This window comes from Phocoena phocoena, chromosome 13, assembly GCF_963924675.1.
Source record: "Phocoena phocoena chromosome 13, mPhoPho1.1, whole genome shotgun sequence".
Taxonomy (NCBI): Eukaryota; Metazoa; Chordata; class Mammalia; order Artiodactyla; family Phocoenidae; genus Phocoena; species Phocoena phocoena.
The window spans coordinates 52196893-52217669 of NC_089231.1; the positions used below are offsets into that span (position 1 = coordinate 52196893).

A 20777-nucleotide genomic window follows, 5' to 3' on the forward strand; every position below is an offset into this window, starting at 1 on the left:
ATGGCCACTGAGCCTGCGCGTCCGGAGCCTGTGCTCCGCAACGGGAGAGGCCACAGCAGTGAGAGGCCCGCATACCGCAAAAATAAATAAATAAATAAATAATTTTAAAAATGAGATTAAACCAGATTTCTCTGGACTTTGGCAACTCTGATATTTGTTGATATTAAATCATTGGGAATTAATAGTACAAATATCTTTGGGGGACATGGAGCATATTGTAAGTTAGACAGAATAGTAACATACTTCAAAATATGTAAAGCAGCCCAAATTTGAATTCATGGTGGCAGTTAGAGGTTTATTAACTAGGTTTGCATATTGAATTACATATCTGACTGAATTTAGGTGCTAAAATCGTTTGTTCTTTGTTTAGAAAAATAGTCAAAGTAATTTAACTCTTTTTTTTTTTTGGCTAAGATATAAGGTCATTATAGATTATTTTGTACCAGTGGTTTTTCTTAAGTTGTTTTTAATTTTCTGTAAGATAAATTTTTCTTTATATATAAAAATAATGCTTCTAATCCTTCTATCACAGGAATTAAATTTTGAGAGTTTTAGTTTCTCTCCTGAAATTCTTCTTTCACGTAGTTTGTCCTCTTGTCCTTTAAAATCTTTAGCATACGTGTAATAGCAATTTTAAAGTTCTTTTCTGCTAATTCAAATATTTGGGTCACACTGGGCCTGTTTCTGTTGACTTTTCCCCTCTTGATCTTGGATCATAATTTCCTATTTCTGTCCATGGTCTTATTTTTTTTTTATAGACTTTATTTTTATAGAGTAGTTTAAGATTATAGGGAAATTGAGCTTACGGTAGAGAGAGTTCCTGTATACTCCTGCCCGTACATATGCTTGACATTCCACACCAGAGTGGTATATTTGTTGCAGTTGATGAGCCTACATTGACAAATTATCACCCAAAGTACATAGTATATATTAGGATTCACTCTTGGTGTTGTACATTTCATGGGTTTAAAAGATACATAATGACATGTATCCAGTAATGTCATACAGAATAGTTTTTCTGTTCTCCCCTGCTTCATCCTTGCCTAACCCCGGCCCCAGTCCCTGGCAACCACTGATCTTTTTAACTGTTTCCAAAGTTTGGCCTTTTCCAGAATGGTATGTAATTGGAATCATACAGTATGTAGCCTTTTCACATTGACTTCTTTCACTTGGTATTATGCATTGAAAGTTACTCTGTATCTTTTCATGATAGCTCATTTCTTTTTAGTGATGAATAATATTTTATTATCCTGATGTATCATAATTTATTTACCTGTTCACCTACTGAAGAACATCTTGGTTGTTTCCACATTTCGGCAATTGTGAATAAAGCTGCTATAAATGTCCATGTGCAGGTTTTTGTGTGGATATACATTTTCAACTCGTTTTTGTAAATACTAAGGAGTGCAAATGCTGGGTCGTGTGGTAGGAGTGTGTCTAGTTTTGTAAGAACTGCCAAACTGTTTTCCAAAGTGGCTGTACCATTTTGCATTCCCACCAGCAATGAATGAGATTTTCTGTTGCTCCACATTCTTGCCAAAATTTGATGTTGTCAGTGTTCTGGGTTTTAGCCATTCTAATGGTTGTGTATTGGATCTTACTGTTGTTTTAATTTGCATTTCCATAGTGACAGAATAGGGAGCATCTTTTCATATGCTTATTTGCCATCTGTATATCTTCTTTGGTGAGGCATCTGTCCAGGTCTTTGGCCCTTTTTTTTTTTTTCAATTAATTAATTTATTTATTTTTGGCTGCATTGGTCTTTGTTGCTGCACGCGGGCTTTCTCTAGTTTTGGTGAGCGGGGACTACTCTTAGTTGAGGTGTGCGGGCTTCTCATTGCTGTGGCTTCTCTTGCTATGGAGCACGGGCTCTAGGCGCACGGGCTTCAGCAGTTGTGACATGCAGGCTTCAGTAGTTGTGGCTCGCAGGCTCTAGAGCACAGGCTCAGTAGCTGTGGCGCACGGGCTTAGTTGCTCCGCGACATGTGGGATCTTCCCAGACCGGGTCTCAAACCCGTGTCCCCTGCATTGGCAGGCAGATTCTTAACCACTGAGCCACCAGGGATGTCCCTGGCCCATTTTTTAACAGGTTGTTTGATTTCTTATAGTCGAGTTTTAAGAATTCCTTGTATATTTTGGATAACAGCCCTTTATGAGCTAGGTCATTGTAAGTATTGATATGACAAACCCTGAGGTTTGTCTTCTCATCCTCTGGACAGTGTCTTTTGCAGAACAGAAGTTTTTAATTTTAAGTTTAATGAAGTCCATCTTATCAGTTCTTTCTTTCATGGATTGTGCTTTTGGTGTTGTATCTAAAGAATTATTGCCATACCTAAGGTCATCTGGATTTTTCCCTTTGTTATCTCCTAGGAGTTTTCATAGTTTTGCATTTTACATTTACATCTATGGTCCATTTTGAGTTAATTTTCGTGAAGGGTGTAAGGTCTGTATCTAAATCCTTTTTTTTTTTTTTTACGTGGACATATAGTAGTAGTTCCAGCACCATTTGTTGAAAAGACCATCTTTTCTCCATTGTATTGCTGTTGCTTTTTACCGAAGATCAGTTGACTATATGTGGGTCTATTTCTGGGCTTTCTATTCTGTTTCATTGTTTCTTCTTTCACCAGTGTCACACTGGCTTGATGATTGTAGCTTTACAGTAAGTCTTGATGTCCAATAGTGTTAGTTCTCTGACTCTGTTCGTTTTCAATATTGTGTTAGCTATTCTGACTTTTTTGCCTCTCCATATAAACTTTAGAATCAGTTTGTCAATATCCACAAAATAGCTTGCTGGGATTTTGATTGGGATTGCATTGACTCTATAGATCAAGTTGGGAAGAACTGACCTGTTGACAATATTAAATCTTCCTGTCTTGCCTTGTAAGTTTTTCTTGGACATTGTGTATAAAAGAACACTAGCAACTGAAGTAGATAATCAGATAATTCCCTTCCCTGCCCCCGCCCTCCCACCCCCTAGCCAAAGCTTTCCTTTCTGTCTGGCAACTACATTAAGGGACTGATCTCTTAGATTTCATTAGGAGTTGAGTTGGGTTGAAATTTTAGTTATTCTATCCATTTGGATTTTTAATGTCTTAAGGTTGGGATCAGGTGCCTCTCTCCAGCAGAGGTTGAGGATCTACACTCCACAGTACACAATACCTCCTAGCCCCACTCAGCAGATGTCCCATGGGAGAGAGTTGGTGGAGAATTACCTCTGTGTTTCGCGCTCCTCCAGATTTTAGACTTCCATGCCAGCTCACTTATGACCATTAAGAATTTGACTGATTTTTCCCTGTCCCAGTAGTAGACTTTTCTTGTCCTCTGCCTGTGGCAATCCTGCTCCTCTAAGACACTGATTGGTCAATGTCTTAGGGATAAAAATGACTGCTGGTCTCTGCTCACCTAGGTAGGGTGGTTCATCTCTGGAAATCAGTCCACAGCTCTGCATTGCCTTAAAAAAAAAAATGCTTTTTAGTTTATTGGGTGTTTTCTTATTACAACAGAACCAGTGATCTTTTTATGACCTTCTTTATCTTAACTGGGAGTGGAACTCCCAAAGATATACATTTAGAGAACATTTTTCAGTAATGGATTTGGGACTTGGGATGGAGTGGAGTTTGGGCCATGAATTTTTAAAAATCATGAGTGAAACTGAAGAGGTCAGTAGATTTGCTCACTAAGCCCAGATGACCTTGAGATGAGACTGACATCAAATGAAATATTTCTTATATACTGGGAGATTACTGCTACAAGTTGAAAAGTGCTTAATTGATGAATCTAATAAAGGGATGTTTTGGATTCCTTAGTATTTGAGAATGACGGAGAAAAGAATCTCATAATTCTTCATATGACTTTTAGTTAGGTCTGACCCGAGTATACCTTAAAAGAAATATTATTCCTATAGTAATAGATTTGATAATGTAATTACAGAAGTTTTCTTAACTGGCACAGTTGGGAAAATTGGGTCAGTTAATCAAAAAAGTTGATTCAAGTGGAGATCCTTAGTATCAGAATACCCAACTAATAGTAGCTTAAATCATAAGGATACATGTTTTCTTAAGAAGAAGTCTGGAGGTACATAGTCTTGGGGTTGTTCCATTCAGCAGTTCAACAATCAAAAAAATGTTTTTTAAAAATACCCAACATGAACACTGGGTATTTCTCCTTCAGTGCCCTTTTCTCCTTAGTGTGTTGACTTTTAGCTTCATAGCTGTAACTTCATGGTCCATAAAGTAAACTCCTGTAGTCCAGATACCATATTCAGATTTAAAGCAGGAATGTTGGTTGGAGTGGGTATTCTTTCAAAAAGAGTCCCTCAAGTGGTTTTTTCATTTTATCAGTGAAGAACAGCAATTTTCCAGAAGCTCTTGCAAAGTTCCCTATGTCTCATTCACCAGAACTGGGCCTAGTAGCTAGCTACCCTTTAGCTGCAAGAGAGCTGGGAATGTAAGAATCTGTCAAAAAGAAGTAAGAGAATATGATTTATTGTGCCAGTGGTTCTCAAGGTAGGGGAATGGGGTGTTTATTACATAACTTCTTTTAGGTAGCATCTGGAAATACGTGGAGAGTATTGACATTTGGTGGGCAGGGTTTAGAGGTACTGAACTTTTTGCAATGCGTGTGACACTTCCAAAGAAGGTAGAATGTCTAGCCTAAAGTTCCAGTAACAGCCCTGTTGAGAAACACTGGAGTATTTGGAATTTATTGTTGAAAATACACATATTACCGCCCCAAACAAAATGGTCAAAAAAAGAATGGGAGAGAATGGCTTGGGATGGGCAAAGAACAATGTCTTCTATAGGGTCATTACATAGTTTAAACATTTTATTATAATTTGAAGCCTGTCAATGTATGTTAAATGAACTGTTTCTTTGAGTATGGATCCTCTAATTAGTTTAGCTTTGTTTTTTTCCTCATATACATCACACCCATAGCCATCCTTTATGATGTACTTTTAAAAATATAGAGGAAGAACTTAAATATTGCAGAGCAACCTGAGAATCTGGGTATAGAATTTTTCTTGTTGCATTTCTGATTTTTAAAAGAGACTTGGCCTATTTGCTTTTTTCCAGAGTGTCCTGCCTAACTTTCATTAAAACAACTATTTTTGCACTCTCGTTTTTTAAAGAGGAGATGCAGACCCAAATACCTGTGCTTTTTTTTTAATTAAAAAATAAATAAGTTTATTCATTTAATTTTGGCTGCCTTGGGTCTTCATTGCTGCGTGCAGGTTTTTTTCTAGTTGCGGCAAGCGGGGGCTGCTCTCCGTTGTGGTCCGCAGGCTTCTCATTGTGGTGGCTTCTCTTATTGCAGAGCATGGGCTGTAGGCGCACATGCTTCAGTAGTTGTGGCGCACGGGCTTTAGAGTGCGGGCTCAGTAGTTGTGGCGCACAGGCTTAGTTGCTCCGCGGCTTGTGGGATCTTCCCGGACCAGGGCTCAAACCTGTGTCCCCTTCGTTGGCAGGCATATTCTTAACCGCTGCGCCACCAGGGAAGTCCCTGCACTATAATTTTGTCAGTTTATTTGATTGCATTTTATAGTTAAAATAATAAATTGGCATAAACAAGTTTAGGAACAAACAAATGACTCTTGGTAATCACGTCACTTAGATTTGGAATTCCAAAGTAGTTGTTTACTGGTTGACAGTCAGTGTGCCCCAGGCATCAGCTTCTATTACCCAGGGAAAACTAAGCATTAGTTAGTCCAGCAAGTTAGTCCAGAAAGTTACTGCCATGTATTAAAAATATCTAATTAGCTGAGCTCTAGACTTTTTTCCTGAATTATAAATTGGGTGACTTTAATAAATACCAGACTTCATCACTTCTCTTTCTTTTAGATTTTTGTTTTTCTTAATCAGAAGCTATTAAAACTCCAAGTAGTTTTAAGATTCTACCATTTTACCCATGAAAATGTTTTGCTGTTCAGAACATATTAAGCACCTCTCATAAAAACCTATTTCTTAGAACTTAGATTTTTCTCAGGAAGTGGTGAAAACTATAATTTAAAAAACATATATACACATGACAGGGATGTTAGAGAAATGGAAAATAACTGTTGAAAACAGATGTTGCTCTGTAAATCATTGAGTTCCTTCCAAAGTAATTTTAAAAATTGTATTTCAGAATCAGATGGTCCTTAGTTATGAAAAGGCATTATTGAAAAAATTTTCTTATATACCATTATTGTATTACTTGCAAGAAAGAGTATTTAAATACTTCTCTTTTAACATGTGCTTTTAAGGGCATTTGTTCTTCAAACCTCCATTGTGGAGAAAATTTTCCTTTCACATTTTTTTCCTAGAAAAGATTTTAATTTAGGTGAATTAAAGGGTGGCCTTCAAAGTTTTTATTCTTCAACTCATCTTTTAAAAGAAAATTTATAAAAGCAGTATGTGTACCTAGAAATGGAAATTTCCAGAATTGTAAGGTATAAAATGAAAAAAAAAAAAAACCCCTTTTTCCCTACCCTGTTTCCAGTCTCATTCTCCACTGGTTAAGCAGTTTTGTCTTTTTCAGTGTTTCCAACATTGTATATATAGCTTATATGTATATATATATATATCTCGAGCGGTATATAAATGTGTTTTAGTAAAATCTTCTTTTCCCAGTTTTTACTAGCTATATTTTGATGTTTAGTTTTGTTGATTGCCTTTAATTTTAATATTTATAAATGATATTTGACTCCTTGGTGACTACATTCTCCCCCTCTTTACCTTCCACATTCTGTCAGCTATAACTAAGTTTTGTAATTGTTCAGTAAGTATTATTTAATTCACTGTAACTTAGTGAAGTAGTTTTCATTCCTCTTTTATGGGTTACAAAACTAAGACAGAGAGGTTAAGTTCTTGATTTTATGAATAGAGGCTTTAGTCCTTCAGGCACACTCCAGCGTTTCAAAAATATTTATTGGTTACTTAATTTTCAGTGCTGTGACTTGGGCTATAGTGTGTGTCAAACGAAGTCTTAGTCGTTTTGGAGCTTATGGTCTATATTTATAGTAAGTCTCATTGTAGGCCTCAGCAGTCTAGACATCCCAAAACTCCAGATCCCTGTAGCTTAATCCGTGGATCAAAGAAAATTGGTCGTGGGGTACAGGATACAGGATTTATCAAAACAAATAGTTTTACTGGAGGAGTAGAAGCTTTTAGGGGTTCTGGCTTCTGTTCAGTTCAAATATTGCAGAGAATGAGAAAAGTACACTGGAGGAGATCCTGCTATCATAGCATACCTACAAAATGAAAAGTCTATAAAACATCTGTAGAATTGAGTCAGATTTTTCTAAAATAAAACAAATTCTTATGTATACTCTTTGATTTCTGACTCACTGAATGAATAAAAAAACCCCACTGTGTCATGGGACTTTCGTTTTTCTGAATACCTTCTTTAAAACTGAAAAATTAAACAGGTTGGCTAGCTTTTAGTGGTTAAGTCATTTAAAATGGGAAACGATGAATCTTGAAATACTCTAGTAGTAATAAATATAGCTAACGGATTTGAAGGTTAACTTCACATAGCATTGTGCTTAATTTTGCTTTAATAGACTGATTATATCATTCATGCCTGGTTGACTGAACACAAATCAACATATAAGATATCTTCATGTTTTTTAATTCCCAGAGGAATTTTTTGGGGGTAAATAAATTGATACAAATTAATTTATTTTACATTTAGGAGGGAAAAGAAATGATATTAGTTAAGGTCTTTCTGTGTACCAGGGACTCCTCTAAGCATTTTACCCATATTAAACTCCTCTTAGTTCTTTTAGCAGATCACTAAGTAGTTACAATTAATTTATAAATGAGGAAACAGCAGAAAGAAGGATCTGTATTTTGCCTGAAATCACACAGCTAGTGAGTGACGTAGTTGGCTCTAGGGTCCATGAGTAATAGACTAGGTTCTTATTATTTTATTTGAATTTCAACAAAATACATTGTGTGTACAATAAATTTAGCTCAGAAATAATTGACCCCATCTTCAGTGCTTGTCCTGACTCAGCTCCCAGAACCTTTGGAATTTCCTAAGTGATGGGAGAAAGTGTCTTTTGTTACTTTAATGAGATGACCTTTGGAGCTCACCCAAGGACGGGGGCTGTTTGCCAGTGGAGCCGACTACAGAGGGTTGGAACTTTCAGTTCTCACACCCTGATCCTGGGGAGGGGAGAGGGGCTGGAGATTGAGTTCTTTTACCAGTGGCCAATGATTTGATCAGTTCTGCCTCTGTAGTGAAGCCTCCAAAAAACCCAGAAGGACAGGGTTCAGAGAGCTTTTGGGTTGGTGAACACATGGAGATTCGGGGAAGGTGGTGTGCCTGGAGAGGGCATGGAAACACATCTTTATCATCATTGTTGTTAATACAAGATTATTTTTGCCAAGTATCCAAACATGAATTAAAACCAGCTGCTTGCGGGTAGTTAAAGTATATTAATACTTTTATTATAACATTTTATTAAAGTAGAAAAAACAGGAAATACAGATAAACTAAAAGGAAAAAATTAAATCACTCAGATAACCTCTGTTTATATTTTGGTGTATGTCCTTGCTGACTTTTAAAATGTTCATAAGTACATATTTATGTTTAAAATTCATTTCAACAAAATATTTTTATATATTTCAAGAGTCTATAATTTGTTTCTCTTATGCAGTTTTTCTGCAGTTTTTTATGCTTTCTGCCTTGGGTACTGTCCAAAAGAGCATGTGACCGAACTTTGAATGAGCTAATTTTAATTTACTTTTGTTTCTGAAGACTTAAAATTTTTTTAAAAAAGAGATGGTATTTAGAATATATCTATTTCAACATATAAAAAGTGTTAGACTTGCTGTCGAACTAAAAATGTCTGTTTTTCAAATTCCTTTAGTAATTTTAAGTAAAATTTTAATTGAAATACAACATGTAAAGAAAGGTACCCAAATAATGAGTGCTCAGCTTAATGATGTAGTTTTGCAAAGTGAACACCCACATGACAAGAAACACCACTAGCATCTCAGAAGCCGCTCTGTGCCCCCACTGCAGTCAGTGCTTTTCCCAGCCTCAGGTCTAACCACTCTGCTGACTGGATTCATTTGACATTCATTTTTCACGTCTGAGTAAATGGTATTTGAGCAAGCCTTGGGCCTTGGGCACAGCTTTGACAATGGGTGATTTGAACTTTCCAAAATAGTCTACCCCATGTTGCCCCACATCCCCACCACCAAACAGTGAGTCCCCAGGTACTCATCACTTAGCTTTAAGAAGTCACAATTCATGGGAAATCTTCTTGCATCCACCCTTCCTAATTATTTTAAAGTGAAACCCAGGTGTCACATTATCATTTTAGTGGATATTTTTAAATATGTATTTTTAAAAGATGAAAAGATTGCTCTTTTTTTTTTTTTAACCGTAAACAGGATTTAAAGAGTATAACCACACCTTTAAAATTTAATTCCTTAATATCAGATATTCCCTCAGGGTTCAGAATCTCCCCAAATATCTCGTAATTTTCTGTACTGTTTGAATTAAGGTCCATATGTTGCATTGGTTGGTATGTCTCTTAAATCTCTTAATCTAAAGGTTCTCCCTCTAGGTCTTTTTTTTTTTTCCTTGCCATATTTGTTGATAATTTTTTTGAAAAGCTGGTTACTGGTTTTATTTTTCAGGGTATTCTTTCATGGGTATTTCCATTCAACCTTTTATGAAAGTGATTAGTATGAACGTATATAACTTGAACGCACAGATCTAAATGTTTGGTTGATGAATTTCAGCAATTGTATACATCAATATATTCACCACCCAATGTATTTTGTTTTTAATTGTAATCTTTTTCAAATGGAAAAAGAGGAAAAACCCCTTCCATTCTTTAGGCTCTGAAGTCTAGAGTAACTACAGTGGGGTTGGGGCAAAAAAAAAATAATTGATTGCTATCAGCAGTGTAAAGCGTTCTGCTTTTCAGTAGTCAGATGGGTGAATTAAGAATATTTGGGGTTTGGAAAATACCACTTGCTAGCAGAGGGATATGTGTAACATGTTAGAGCTGAAGGTGAAAGGTGTAAATGCACTGCATTGAAATTTATATCTTTGCCAAAAAAAGCTGTGGCTATTTGGTTCTTCCTCTGAATTGCATTTACCCTTCCCAAAACCTCTACCTCTGTCTCAGTTTCAAGTAGCAGACACATTTCATCTCATCTAAGTATTCTAAAGATAGGAGGATCATGTGGTTATTGACTCTAGGAAAGAGTTAACTGCAGTTGAAGCATATGAATGTCTTTATTATCTTATTTGACAGATATTAGCCAACTTGGTTCTTTCATCTTTGCCTTGTCCAAGATTCGAATTTATTGTCGTATTTAACTTTGGGGACTTTTTAATTGTGTTTTCTTAAAGTAGTACATGGATTTTAGTTTGATACCATTAGGAAGGTAGAGTGGAAGTTACTAAGAGTTACTGAGTGGCTGCTCTCTGTGAGGTATCATCTCTTAAATGCAGTGCTCTAAACTCCTAAGTAATGTATGTGATGACAACTATTTTGTCCATAGCGTAGGTCAGGAAACAGAATGAGAGTTCCAGTGATTTGCCCAAGACCATATAGCTAGTAACTACCAAGAAATGGGATTTAAATCCTGAACTTTTATTCCAGAACTCTTAAAAAGTTTTCACTTAAATATGCTGTCTTCATAAACATTAGAAACCTAAGCAGTAATAACTCTGCCCGTTGCAATTCCTGCTGCTTATACATGTACATGAAAAAACAATCATACTTAAAACATTTTAAAAAATTGTATCAAATCCAATTGTGATAACATTTCCTGCGTGAACATGCAAGTCTCAACTTGTACCAAGAGAAAGTTTTTGTACTAAAAAGTCAGTAAAGCAAAATACTTTATCTAGTGCCTACGGTGCAATATAATGACATTAGACCAGTATTGTTATTTTTAAAGACAGTAGGAAAATAGCTTATCAGATTATCTTTAGGTAATTCAGTTCAGGACGTATGACTTTGTTATAAGTTGGGGTTACTTAAATTCTAGCTTTTCATTGAATTTGTCATTTAGTTTTTAAAATGAAAAGTCTCCATTTTCATTTTATGTGAAATAGATTTATTTTAAAAACTTTTTCCAAAAATAACATAGTAATGTAAATTTGTTTTTAAAGAGGGTGATATCTTTTATTCCTTGTAAAAGCATTTTACCTATATTCAAATCTGGATATGATTCAGATTTTCGTTTCTAGTTTGAAAAAAATGACTTCTGTGACTATTGTTTCTGCTCCTTTTTTCTTTTCAAATCTTGGGAACGCATTACCATCATAATTATAGTCTGAATTTTACTTTACCTTTGGGTGCTCTATTTTTTAAACAAATTCTGATTTTAAATACTTTAATCCAAATTGTGATTTATACCAAGTTTATTTCTAGACTTTTTGTCCCCAGCTAAGATCCTGCCCTCTCCCAAAAAGACCATTCTGGATTATTTAAGAAAATCAACCTCCTTTCAGACTTGCCATAGTATTTTTAAAAATATAGTTGCCTTTTTCTTGGTTTCATTGAGCTTTAATATTCTCAAACAAATCTCAGAAAGAAGATGCTGGTTTTCTTTAATAGAAGTACATATTGCTTCTTGAAAGGCATTTTTATTTAAAGTTGGTTGGGTAAGACAAATGGAACAACTAGTTAAGCTCATTCCTTCTGTACTTATTTTTAACTTCAAAGCTCCTAGTTTTAACCTCTGGTTCAGTCCCATCTTACTAGATTTAAGTGGCTTTTGTTTTGTTTTTTTTTTCATGCAGGTTCTGCTCATTAATCACCACGAGTGTGGATCTGAAGAAGAGTTTATTACCTCTCTTTTTTTGAGTATGTTTAACTTCAGATACACACAACGTAGCCTCTCCTTCCCTATTAGATTCTTAGAAGGTAGTTATATTTTTATAGTATCCTTCTTGTGACTTTGATAGTTGTGATCAATAAGAATAAAAACTATTCCTTACATATTGGGCTACTGCATGCAAATCAGTTCATTTAAAACCTCCTGGAGGTCTTTGGCATGCCAGACATAAAACCATGAGTGTTTGTTTGTGGAGGTAACGATGTTCCAAAGAAATTTAAGACTTTAATTCTCTTATCAAGAAACTGGGTGAGTTATCCTTTAGGTTCTGGGAATCACTGACCTTAAGGGGCTTGCTTTTGGTGTGTGATTTTTCTAAATTAATTTAAAATGGGAAATGATAAATTAGAAATGCTATTGTGGTATTAGATCTCTGAATGAATAGTAGAGAGAAATTAGCTTGTATTATACCTATTATACAAATTACCTGATTTATCATGTCTTATTAAATATTAATGAGCATATACTTTTCCATGTCTGTAATTTTTAGACACATTGATATATTTTTCTTATTGTACATGAATATGATGTATGAAATGTGATAAATAAAATTAATTCTTCTTTTTATATATATATATCTAGGGTTGGAAAAAAGAAAGAATTCTAGCTGAATATCCTGATGGCAGGATAATAATGGTTCTTCCTGAAGACCCAAAGTATGCCCTGAAAAAGGTAAATTTCCAGTGAAATTTCACACAGAATGAATAGTATAATTTTGCAGCTAACTTTAAGAGTATAACGTATTGCTGGCAGAACACATTTAAAAACCAATTCTGAAAACAAGAAATAAGCATTTAGTCACAACCCAACTGAAAAATTATGCTTTAACTTTGTAGTGTATCTAGCATAAGTGAAATGAATTTTTAGTGGATTGATTGATTACTGTCTCATATTACCAGTAATTTGAGTGATGGTATGAAGGCATAGTAATGAATAATGCCACATAAATTATTTCAAGAATCAAAATTAAAATAAAAATCTGAATCATAATTTGTAAAATTAAAATTAATAAATGTCATTTTATTCTGAGTAAATTTCTAAATAAAAGCTTATTGCAGAAGGGGATCTAGTAGTAGGTCATAGTTATCCTTAAGTTAAACATGAAGTAATCATAATGTTAAGGTAGAAAATAAGATATATTCTGATTTATAAATGTAATGGAGAAAACTTAAAATCCTCTGTGAGCCAGATTTTAGTCCAATTTAGGGTTCAGAGAAATGAACCAGAGAGATAATGAAGTCTGGAATCATTTTATTATATAGAGTACCCTAAATGTCAGGAGACCATAGGACAAACTTATTTTTAATGAATATATTAATTACATTTTCAAATAATATGCTCAAAATGTTTTTCCTCCAGATGCTTTTTCAGAAGTACCTCATAATGTAAAGCAATGGGTCTGATCGTTTATCTGAAAAACTTAATTAAACTAAAGTGTTTTCAACATATCTAGAAACACAAGGAAAGTAGTTTATTTACTTTTCTCAGGTTAATAGTTGGACCTCTTTAAATTTAGGAATACTTCACCTGAAAGGGAGGTTGAAGAAAAACACTTTGAACCTGTTATTTGAAAATATAGCTAACATTCCACTTACAGATCCTTGAACAACGGTTGGGGGAGGCAGTGTTAATCTACATATAATTCGGTGTGCTAGGTTCCTCTATATCTTCGGATTCAACCAACCACGGACCATGTAGTACTGAAGTATTTACTATTGAAAAATATCCATGTAAAAGTGGACCCATCCTGTTCAAACCTGTGTTGTTCAAGGATCATTTGTATAAGTTTATCCTGTGGTTCCTGACTTTTCGGGTACCCTGAATATATAACTGAACAATCCCCGTTACTCAAATAAGCTCCCATGTTACCACTGCTGAACAGTATAGACAGTAGTATTTAGAATGGCACATAAACCTGTCTTGTATTTGAAACATTGATCCTTGCACAGAAACAAATACTTGTTGAATTAATGTTGGATTAGTAACTGACTAAATGAAAATTAAATTATGGAATTTTTGGAATTCCAACTGTTATCATTTGGAAATGCACAGTGGGTACTTTGCTTTACTGCATGTGGCGTCCATACATTTCTTACCAAGACTCCACAGGAAATTCTAATTTCCTCATTTTCATTTCTCAGGACAGACTCTTAGTAACCTACAATTCAGTATGTTACTGGTTAGTAACCCATAATAGGTTAAAAATTAAAATCTAAGGAATTGTGAGTCATTTGCCTTTAGTAACTGAGTCAGGTATTGTATTGTGGCGTATTGTTCTAGGATTAGGAGGACTTGAGTTTTCATCACTGAATAAGGGATGTATTACATGGTATTCTGCATGTCAGAGGTGTGAGTACTTAACCCTCTTAGGTGTTATTTGCATTTTAAACTTAGTGTCACAAATGAATGTTTATTGGACTGAATATTTGCAGATTATTTTTTAACCGGGGAAGGAACTAATGTGTGGGTGCCTACAAAAATCTTGACTTTGAGAACCTATAAAAGTTTGAGCTTACCGTATTTGACCTTGACCACAATTCTAGGAGGTAACAGAAAGAAGCAGTTCGATGCCATATTAACATTATAGGTTCAAATCCCAGAAATCCCAGCTCTTTGGTTCTAGGTGTCCCATATCTGACATGGGAAAGTTACTTTTGAATTTTATTTCTTCTATATGCAAAAGAAACTTTAAGCCTCTAAGAGGTGTTGCATTTAAATGAGATAATATTGATAAAGTGCTTTGCATAATGTCTGGCCTATAAATGGTTGATAAGGAGTAAACATTTATGTCTGTCTTCTGTGTTCACCTGCATTTTACTGATGAGAGTATTCATTAAGCCTTGCGAAGAAGAAAAGTGTGGCTTGCCTGGCGAAGATTCCAGTGAAGTTCTCTCCAGTACTCAAACCCATGATCCTTCTAATGGGAAGTCTTTGTTCTTATTACCTATTGTAGGAACTCTCACTCCTGTTGTTCCCAGACTGCTGGGCTTGACATTACTCTCCATTCTTTCCTCCTTTTGCAAATTGGTCCACAGGGCTTGAAAAACATTTGTTGGTCAGGACAGTCATTCAGAAGCACTCTTAAGAGGATATCCTGCTTGGAATAATATACTCAATTTATTGAACTGAAATAGTATATTTTTACATATATAAAATGCTTTTGTTGTTAAAAAAAAATATTGTTCTTTATTTGGCAGGTTGACGAGATTAGAGAGATGGTTGATAATGACTTAGGTTTCCAGCAGGCTCCACTAATGTGCTATTCCAGAACAAAAACACTTCTCTTTATTTCTAATGACAAAAAAGTAGTTGGTTGCCTAATTGCAGAACATATCCAATGGGTAAGTGATTTTTAAAGAGTGGTCGTATGTAGTATGGTGTTTAAAGAGTTACAGGAATAACATAATCCTGGTAAATTTTTCAGTGTTTTATGTAAGGAAGAGTATGAATGCAAGAATTCCTGTGTGTAATTCTTTACTACAGTGGAGTTGTATCTTGCATGGGAATTAGTTTCTCAAGTCAGTATAAAGTATAAGAGAAAAATTCTGTAACTCAAAAGTACTATTAAATTTTGTTCGGGAAGTTTCCTTGTTGGCTGCTAACGTAATGTCTGTCTCAGTCCCTTCAGCGCTGGAATAAATCAGGGGTTGGCAAATTACAGCCTGAAGGCAAAATCCAACCTGTTTTTTATAAAGTTTTATTGTAGCACAGCCATGCCCATTTGCTTACATATTGTCTGTGGCTGCTTTCACACTACAAAGACTGAGTTGAATAGTTGCAACAGAGGCCAGGTATGCTGCAAAGCCTAAAATACTTATTGCCTGGCCCTTTATGAAAAGTTGCGCACTCCTGCAGTGGATCACCACTTCTTTGGTTGAGCTCTAGATGAGGACTTGGCTTGTATTTAAGAGCCAAATTGTGCAAAAAAAAACAAATAGTATCTTTTAGTTGCCTGCAAGTGGATGCTTCATCATAAAATTTTCTAATAAAGTACAAAGTCAAAACAAATCTGCGTGAGTTAATTTCCATATGTTAAGCTACATTAAAAAAATTCAGCCTGAAATTGTGTAGTTTATGAATCTTGCTGTTTGTAATTACAAATTTGATTTAAATAAATAGCTGACAAAGTAGTTTGGAGATACAAATTTGATATAAAATGACTAACTCATAGAAGCTTGCCATACTGTAATTGAGTTAATTTTTGCATAGTACAAATTGTGTGGGTTTGTTTTTTCATTGCAGTGGATTTATTCTTTGCTTTATCATTTATCCACTTGATAGGTCCCTGAGTCTTGATTGTCCCACTTTTAAGAGATATCAACAATGTCATGCTTGATTTTCCTGAATGCCAAAGTGCTTTCAGTGTGTATTGAATAACTGTTGTGTGTTTAAGGATTGTCCTTAGCAACTCACCCCCCTTAATTTCACTCCAACTAGCATGATTTATTACTCCTGAGGAGGGTTAATAGTAAGATACCGACTTGTGGGAAGTATCAGTTTTTAGACGAAATTGATGATTGAAACAAATGAAGTTAATTAGATGAGGGAAATTAAATATTTGAAGTCAGATTTGCACAGAGTGACAAAGATATTTGCAAATTTTATGATAGAGCATTCTTACATCTGTTTGGCAAATGACTAAGCATTAAAAGAAATTGCAGACATCTGTCTTGTTTTTGACTGTTTCTTACAGTGTTTTGTATTTGGTTGTTGTTGTTCACAATGAATGTTCTTCAGTAAACCCTTGTAGTTTTCTGGGTTTTTTTTTTTTTTTTTTTTGGCCGTGCTGCGTGGCTTACGGGAGCTCAGGTCCCTGACCAGGGATTGAATCGGCCATGGCAGTGAAAGCGCTGAGTCCTAACCACTAGACTATCAGGGAACTCCCCACCCTTGTGTTTTTTAATTTTTATTCTACCTAGTTCCAGAAATGACTTGTAGCAGTGTTTAGATTAGAACATAGTTGTGTAATATTTGCTTGTTTGTTCTTTGTTAACTCTCAGTTGTGTTGTCTGATTGTTTTAACTTGTGTACCACGTCCCATCAGAAGGCTAGCCATGTCCCTTTTTGGCCACTAGACTGGCAGAAGAGATGTATGTTTTCTTAGAGTTTTTTTTTTTTTTTTTTTTAAGAGGTAAGAGTGTAGGGAAAGGACCTTTTTAACTCTTGATTCCTCTGCCATCCCTCGTCCTAGTTCCTGCACAGCTGTGAACCCTAGAACTATGGCAGCAGGCCCAGAAACAGTTGTGACTGCCGAGTTCTTAACATGTCCTTTTGCTGGTCCTAGGATATGGGAGGTAGAGAAAATTAGCATTCAGTTCCTATTATGTGCCAGCTGTGATGGCAGGCTGCTGTGTATATATTTCCTTATTTAATCTCAGCAGTTCTCTGAAGGAGGTGGTGGAGAGTTCCAATTTATTGGTAAGGAACCCAGAGCATAATTAAGTAACTTTATCTCATGGTCACGTAACTAGCGAGTTAGAACAGAATGTAGATCCAGGTCTGTTTATTTCCTAAAATGAGGGTGAAAGCGTAAGTGGTTCCCATAGTTTGTTAAGAAGCCAGACAGAAGTAGTGGCCTCCTCACTAAGGTCAGTACTAGACAGTTGCTTAACAATATTCCCACTTTAAAATTCCCGCCCCTCCAACAACGTCTCTGTGTACAGTGGGGTCACTGTGCCGTGCAGCAGAGACTGGCACAACATTGTAAACCAACTCTGCTCCAATACAAATAAATAAAGTTTAAAATTTCCCCCTATTTTGCTACATATAGGGCTACAGAGTTATAGAAGAAAAACTTCCAGTTATCAGGTCAGAAGAAGAAAAAGTCAGATTTGAAAGGCAAAAAGCCTGGTGCTGCTCAACATTGCCAGAGCCTGCAATCTGTGGGATCAGCCGCATATGGGTGTTCAGCATGATGCGTCGGAAGAAAATTGCTTCTCGCATGATTGAATGCCTAAGGTAACTTAAATGTAATTCTTCAAGTCATTTTCAGTAGTTTAGGATTTAAGCAGAGTTTTATATAAAGAATGGCATTTAGGGGCTTCCCTGGTGGCGCAGTGGTTGAGAGTCCGCCTGCCGATGCAGGGGACATGGGTTCATGCCCCGGTCCGGGAAGATCCCACAGGCCGCAGAGCGGCTGGGCCCGTGAGCCATGGCCGCTGGGCCTGCGCGTCCAGAGCCTGTGCTCCGCAACGGGAGAGGCCACAGTAGTGAGAGGCCCGCATACCGCAAAAAAAAAAAAAGAATGGCCTTTAGTTAATCTTAAATGTGTAACCTTTATTTATATTAATTTAAAACCTGCATAAGATTGTCAGTATGTTGGATCTGTGAGTGCTTTTTATGTGAAGTTAACCTGAGGGGGAAGAAAGCACTATGGGTTAAGTATTAAACCATTTTAACTTTTTTTAATTTGCATCTGTGATATCAGGCCAAAATAACCCACTTATTTCAAATTGCGTTCAATATTAGAGAATCTTAAAGATAACCAAAGAAGTATGGGAAATTTCTTGGGAGTTTAGCTTTTGGGAAAATTCGTCTTAATTTAAGAATAGTATTTGTAAATAATCTAAATCTCTTAATAGTTTTTCTTCTTGCTTTTATTGCTTGATTTTTAATCAAAGGTATAGAGGAGAAGATTCAGAAAATTACATGTTTTTTGCTCTTTAAAGCATCTTTGCTAAAGGATTAATGAAAGAGGTTTAAATTAATCATGCAAATGAGGTTTTTTAGGTTGGTCTCTTGTGTCTGTTTATTCATAGAATACCTGTCTACTACTACGTATAGGTATAGCTTTCAAAATAATCCATTATTGATATAAGTGAGTTCCTAAGACTCTTAAGTCTCTTAGAGCCTTACTGTGTTTCAGGTCTCTCTCCCTTATTTTTGTTTTATCAATGAGTAGTGATCCAGAAGGGCTTAGATCTACCTACCCTTCTCTTGACAAGAGGCAGGTCTATTTTTAGCTCTTTCAGAACTAAACCTGGAAAATGCAGCTGATTAAATAATTGTCCTAAATGAGGGTATTGTCCCTCCTTTAAATCTTGTAAAACTTAGGTCTTGTCAAAACCATAAGATGGTTCTAGTTTATAAAAACATAAAACATTGTAGTCATTGTGTTTGTTCTGTGTGATACTGAGATTGCCACTCTAAGCTTCCTGTTAAAACATAGAGGTTTCTAACTCTTTTCATTTATTGTTCCTTTATGTACCCATCTCACCTTGTTACGATTACAATATGAAAATTCTACTAATAGTCTATATCCTGGCAAAATTTAAAACATTTAAAAATAACAGCTTTATTGAGATATAATTACATAGCACAAAATTTATCTTGTTTTTAATTAACCATTTTTTCTTCCAGTTTTATTGAATTATGATTGACATACAACACTGTATAAGTTTAAGGTATACAACAAATGGTTTGACTTACATACATCATGACATGATTATCACAATAAGTGCAGTAAACATCCATCATCTCATATAGATACAAAATTAAAGAAATAGAAAAATTTTTTCCTTGTGATGAGAACTCTTAGGATTTACTCTCAACAACTTTCATATATAACACACAGCAGTGCTAATTATGTTTATCATATTATACATTACATCCCTAGTACTTATTTATCTTATAACGGGAAGTTTATACCTTTTGACTGCCTTCATTGAATACCCCCTCTCCCCAAATCCCCACCCCTCGTAACCATAAATCTGATCTCTTTTTGAGTTTGTTTATTTGAAGTATAATTGACCTGCAACACTATGTTAGTTCCTGTTATACAACATTGTTTCCGTATTTTTATACATTTCAAAATGGTCACCACAATAAGTCTAGATACAGATATGTCACCATACAAAGATATTACGTAGTTATTGACTGTATTCTCCATACTGTGCGTTTCATACCATTGACTTATTTATTTTACAACTGCAAGTTTGTGCCTCTTAATCTCCTGCACCTATTTCTCCCTCCCCGCCCCCCCCCCCGCCACCCTCCCCTTCCCTCTGGCAACCACCTATTTGTTCTGTGTATCTATAATTGTGTTTCTGTTTTGTTATGTTTATTTGTTTTGCATCTTAGATTCCATGTATAAGTGAAATCATACAGCATTTTTCTTTCTTTAACTTATTTCACCCTCTAGGTCCATCCGTGTTGTTGTAAATGGCAAGATTTCATTCTTTTTTGTGGCTGAGTAATATTCCGTTGTGTGTGTGTTTGTGTCTGTGTGTATGTCTCTGGTTGTGTGTATACACACAGCATCTTCTTTATCCACTTATCTATTGATGGACATTTAGGTTGCTTTCATATCTTGTCTATTGTAAATAATGCTACAGTGAACACAGAGGTGCATATATTTTTTCTAATGTGTATTTTTTTCCTTTGGGTAAGTACTCAGGAGTGGAATTTATATGGTCATATATAAAGTTCTATTTTTAATTTTTTTGAGGACTCTCCATACTGTTTTCCATAGTGGCTGCACCGGTTTACATTTCTACCAACTGTGCATGAGGGTTCCCTTTTCTCCACATCCTCACCAAGACTTGATATTTGTTGTCATTTTGATAATAGCCATTTTGACAGGTGTGAGGTGATAATACCTCATTGTGGTTTTGATTTGCCTTTCCCTGATGATTAGTGATGTTGGACATCTTTCCATGTGCCTGTTGGCCCTCTTTTTGTCTTCCTTGGGAAAATGCCTTTGCAGATTCTCTGCCCATGTTTTAATCAGGTTTTTTTTTTTTTGATGTTGAGTTGTATGAGTTCTCTGTATATTTTGGGTATTAACTCCTTACTGGATATATCATTTGCAAATATCCTCTCCCATTCAGTAGGTGGCCTTTTTGGTCATCTTTTTAAAGTGACACTTCACTGGGTTTTAGTATATTTAGAAGGCTGTGTAACCATCACCACTGTCTAATTCTAAGA

The 20777-nt window shown here is 35.5% G+C and overlaps 1 protein-coding gene across 1 annotated transcript in view; it reads left to right on the forward strand.

The window, feature by feature from the left end:
- The window catches only part of ESCO1 (establishment of sister chromatid cohesion N-acetyltransferase 1), a 39685-nt gene that overhangs the window by 16210 nt on the left and 2698 nt on the right, over positions 1-20777 (forward strand). Inside the window, exons 6-8 of the mRNA XM_065890222.1 lie at positions 12435-12524; positions 15050-15193; positions 17623-17810. Of these exons, the coding sequence (XP_065746294.1) occupies positions 12435-12524; positions 15050-15193; positions 17623-17810 (422 nt within the window). The remainder of the gene's footprint in view (positions 1-12434; positions 12525-15049; positions 15194-17622; positions 17811-20777) is intronic.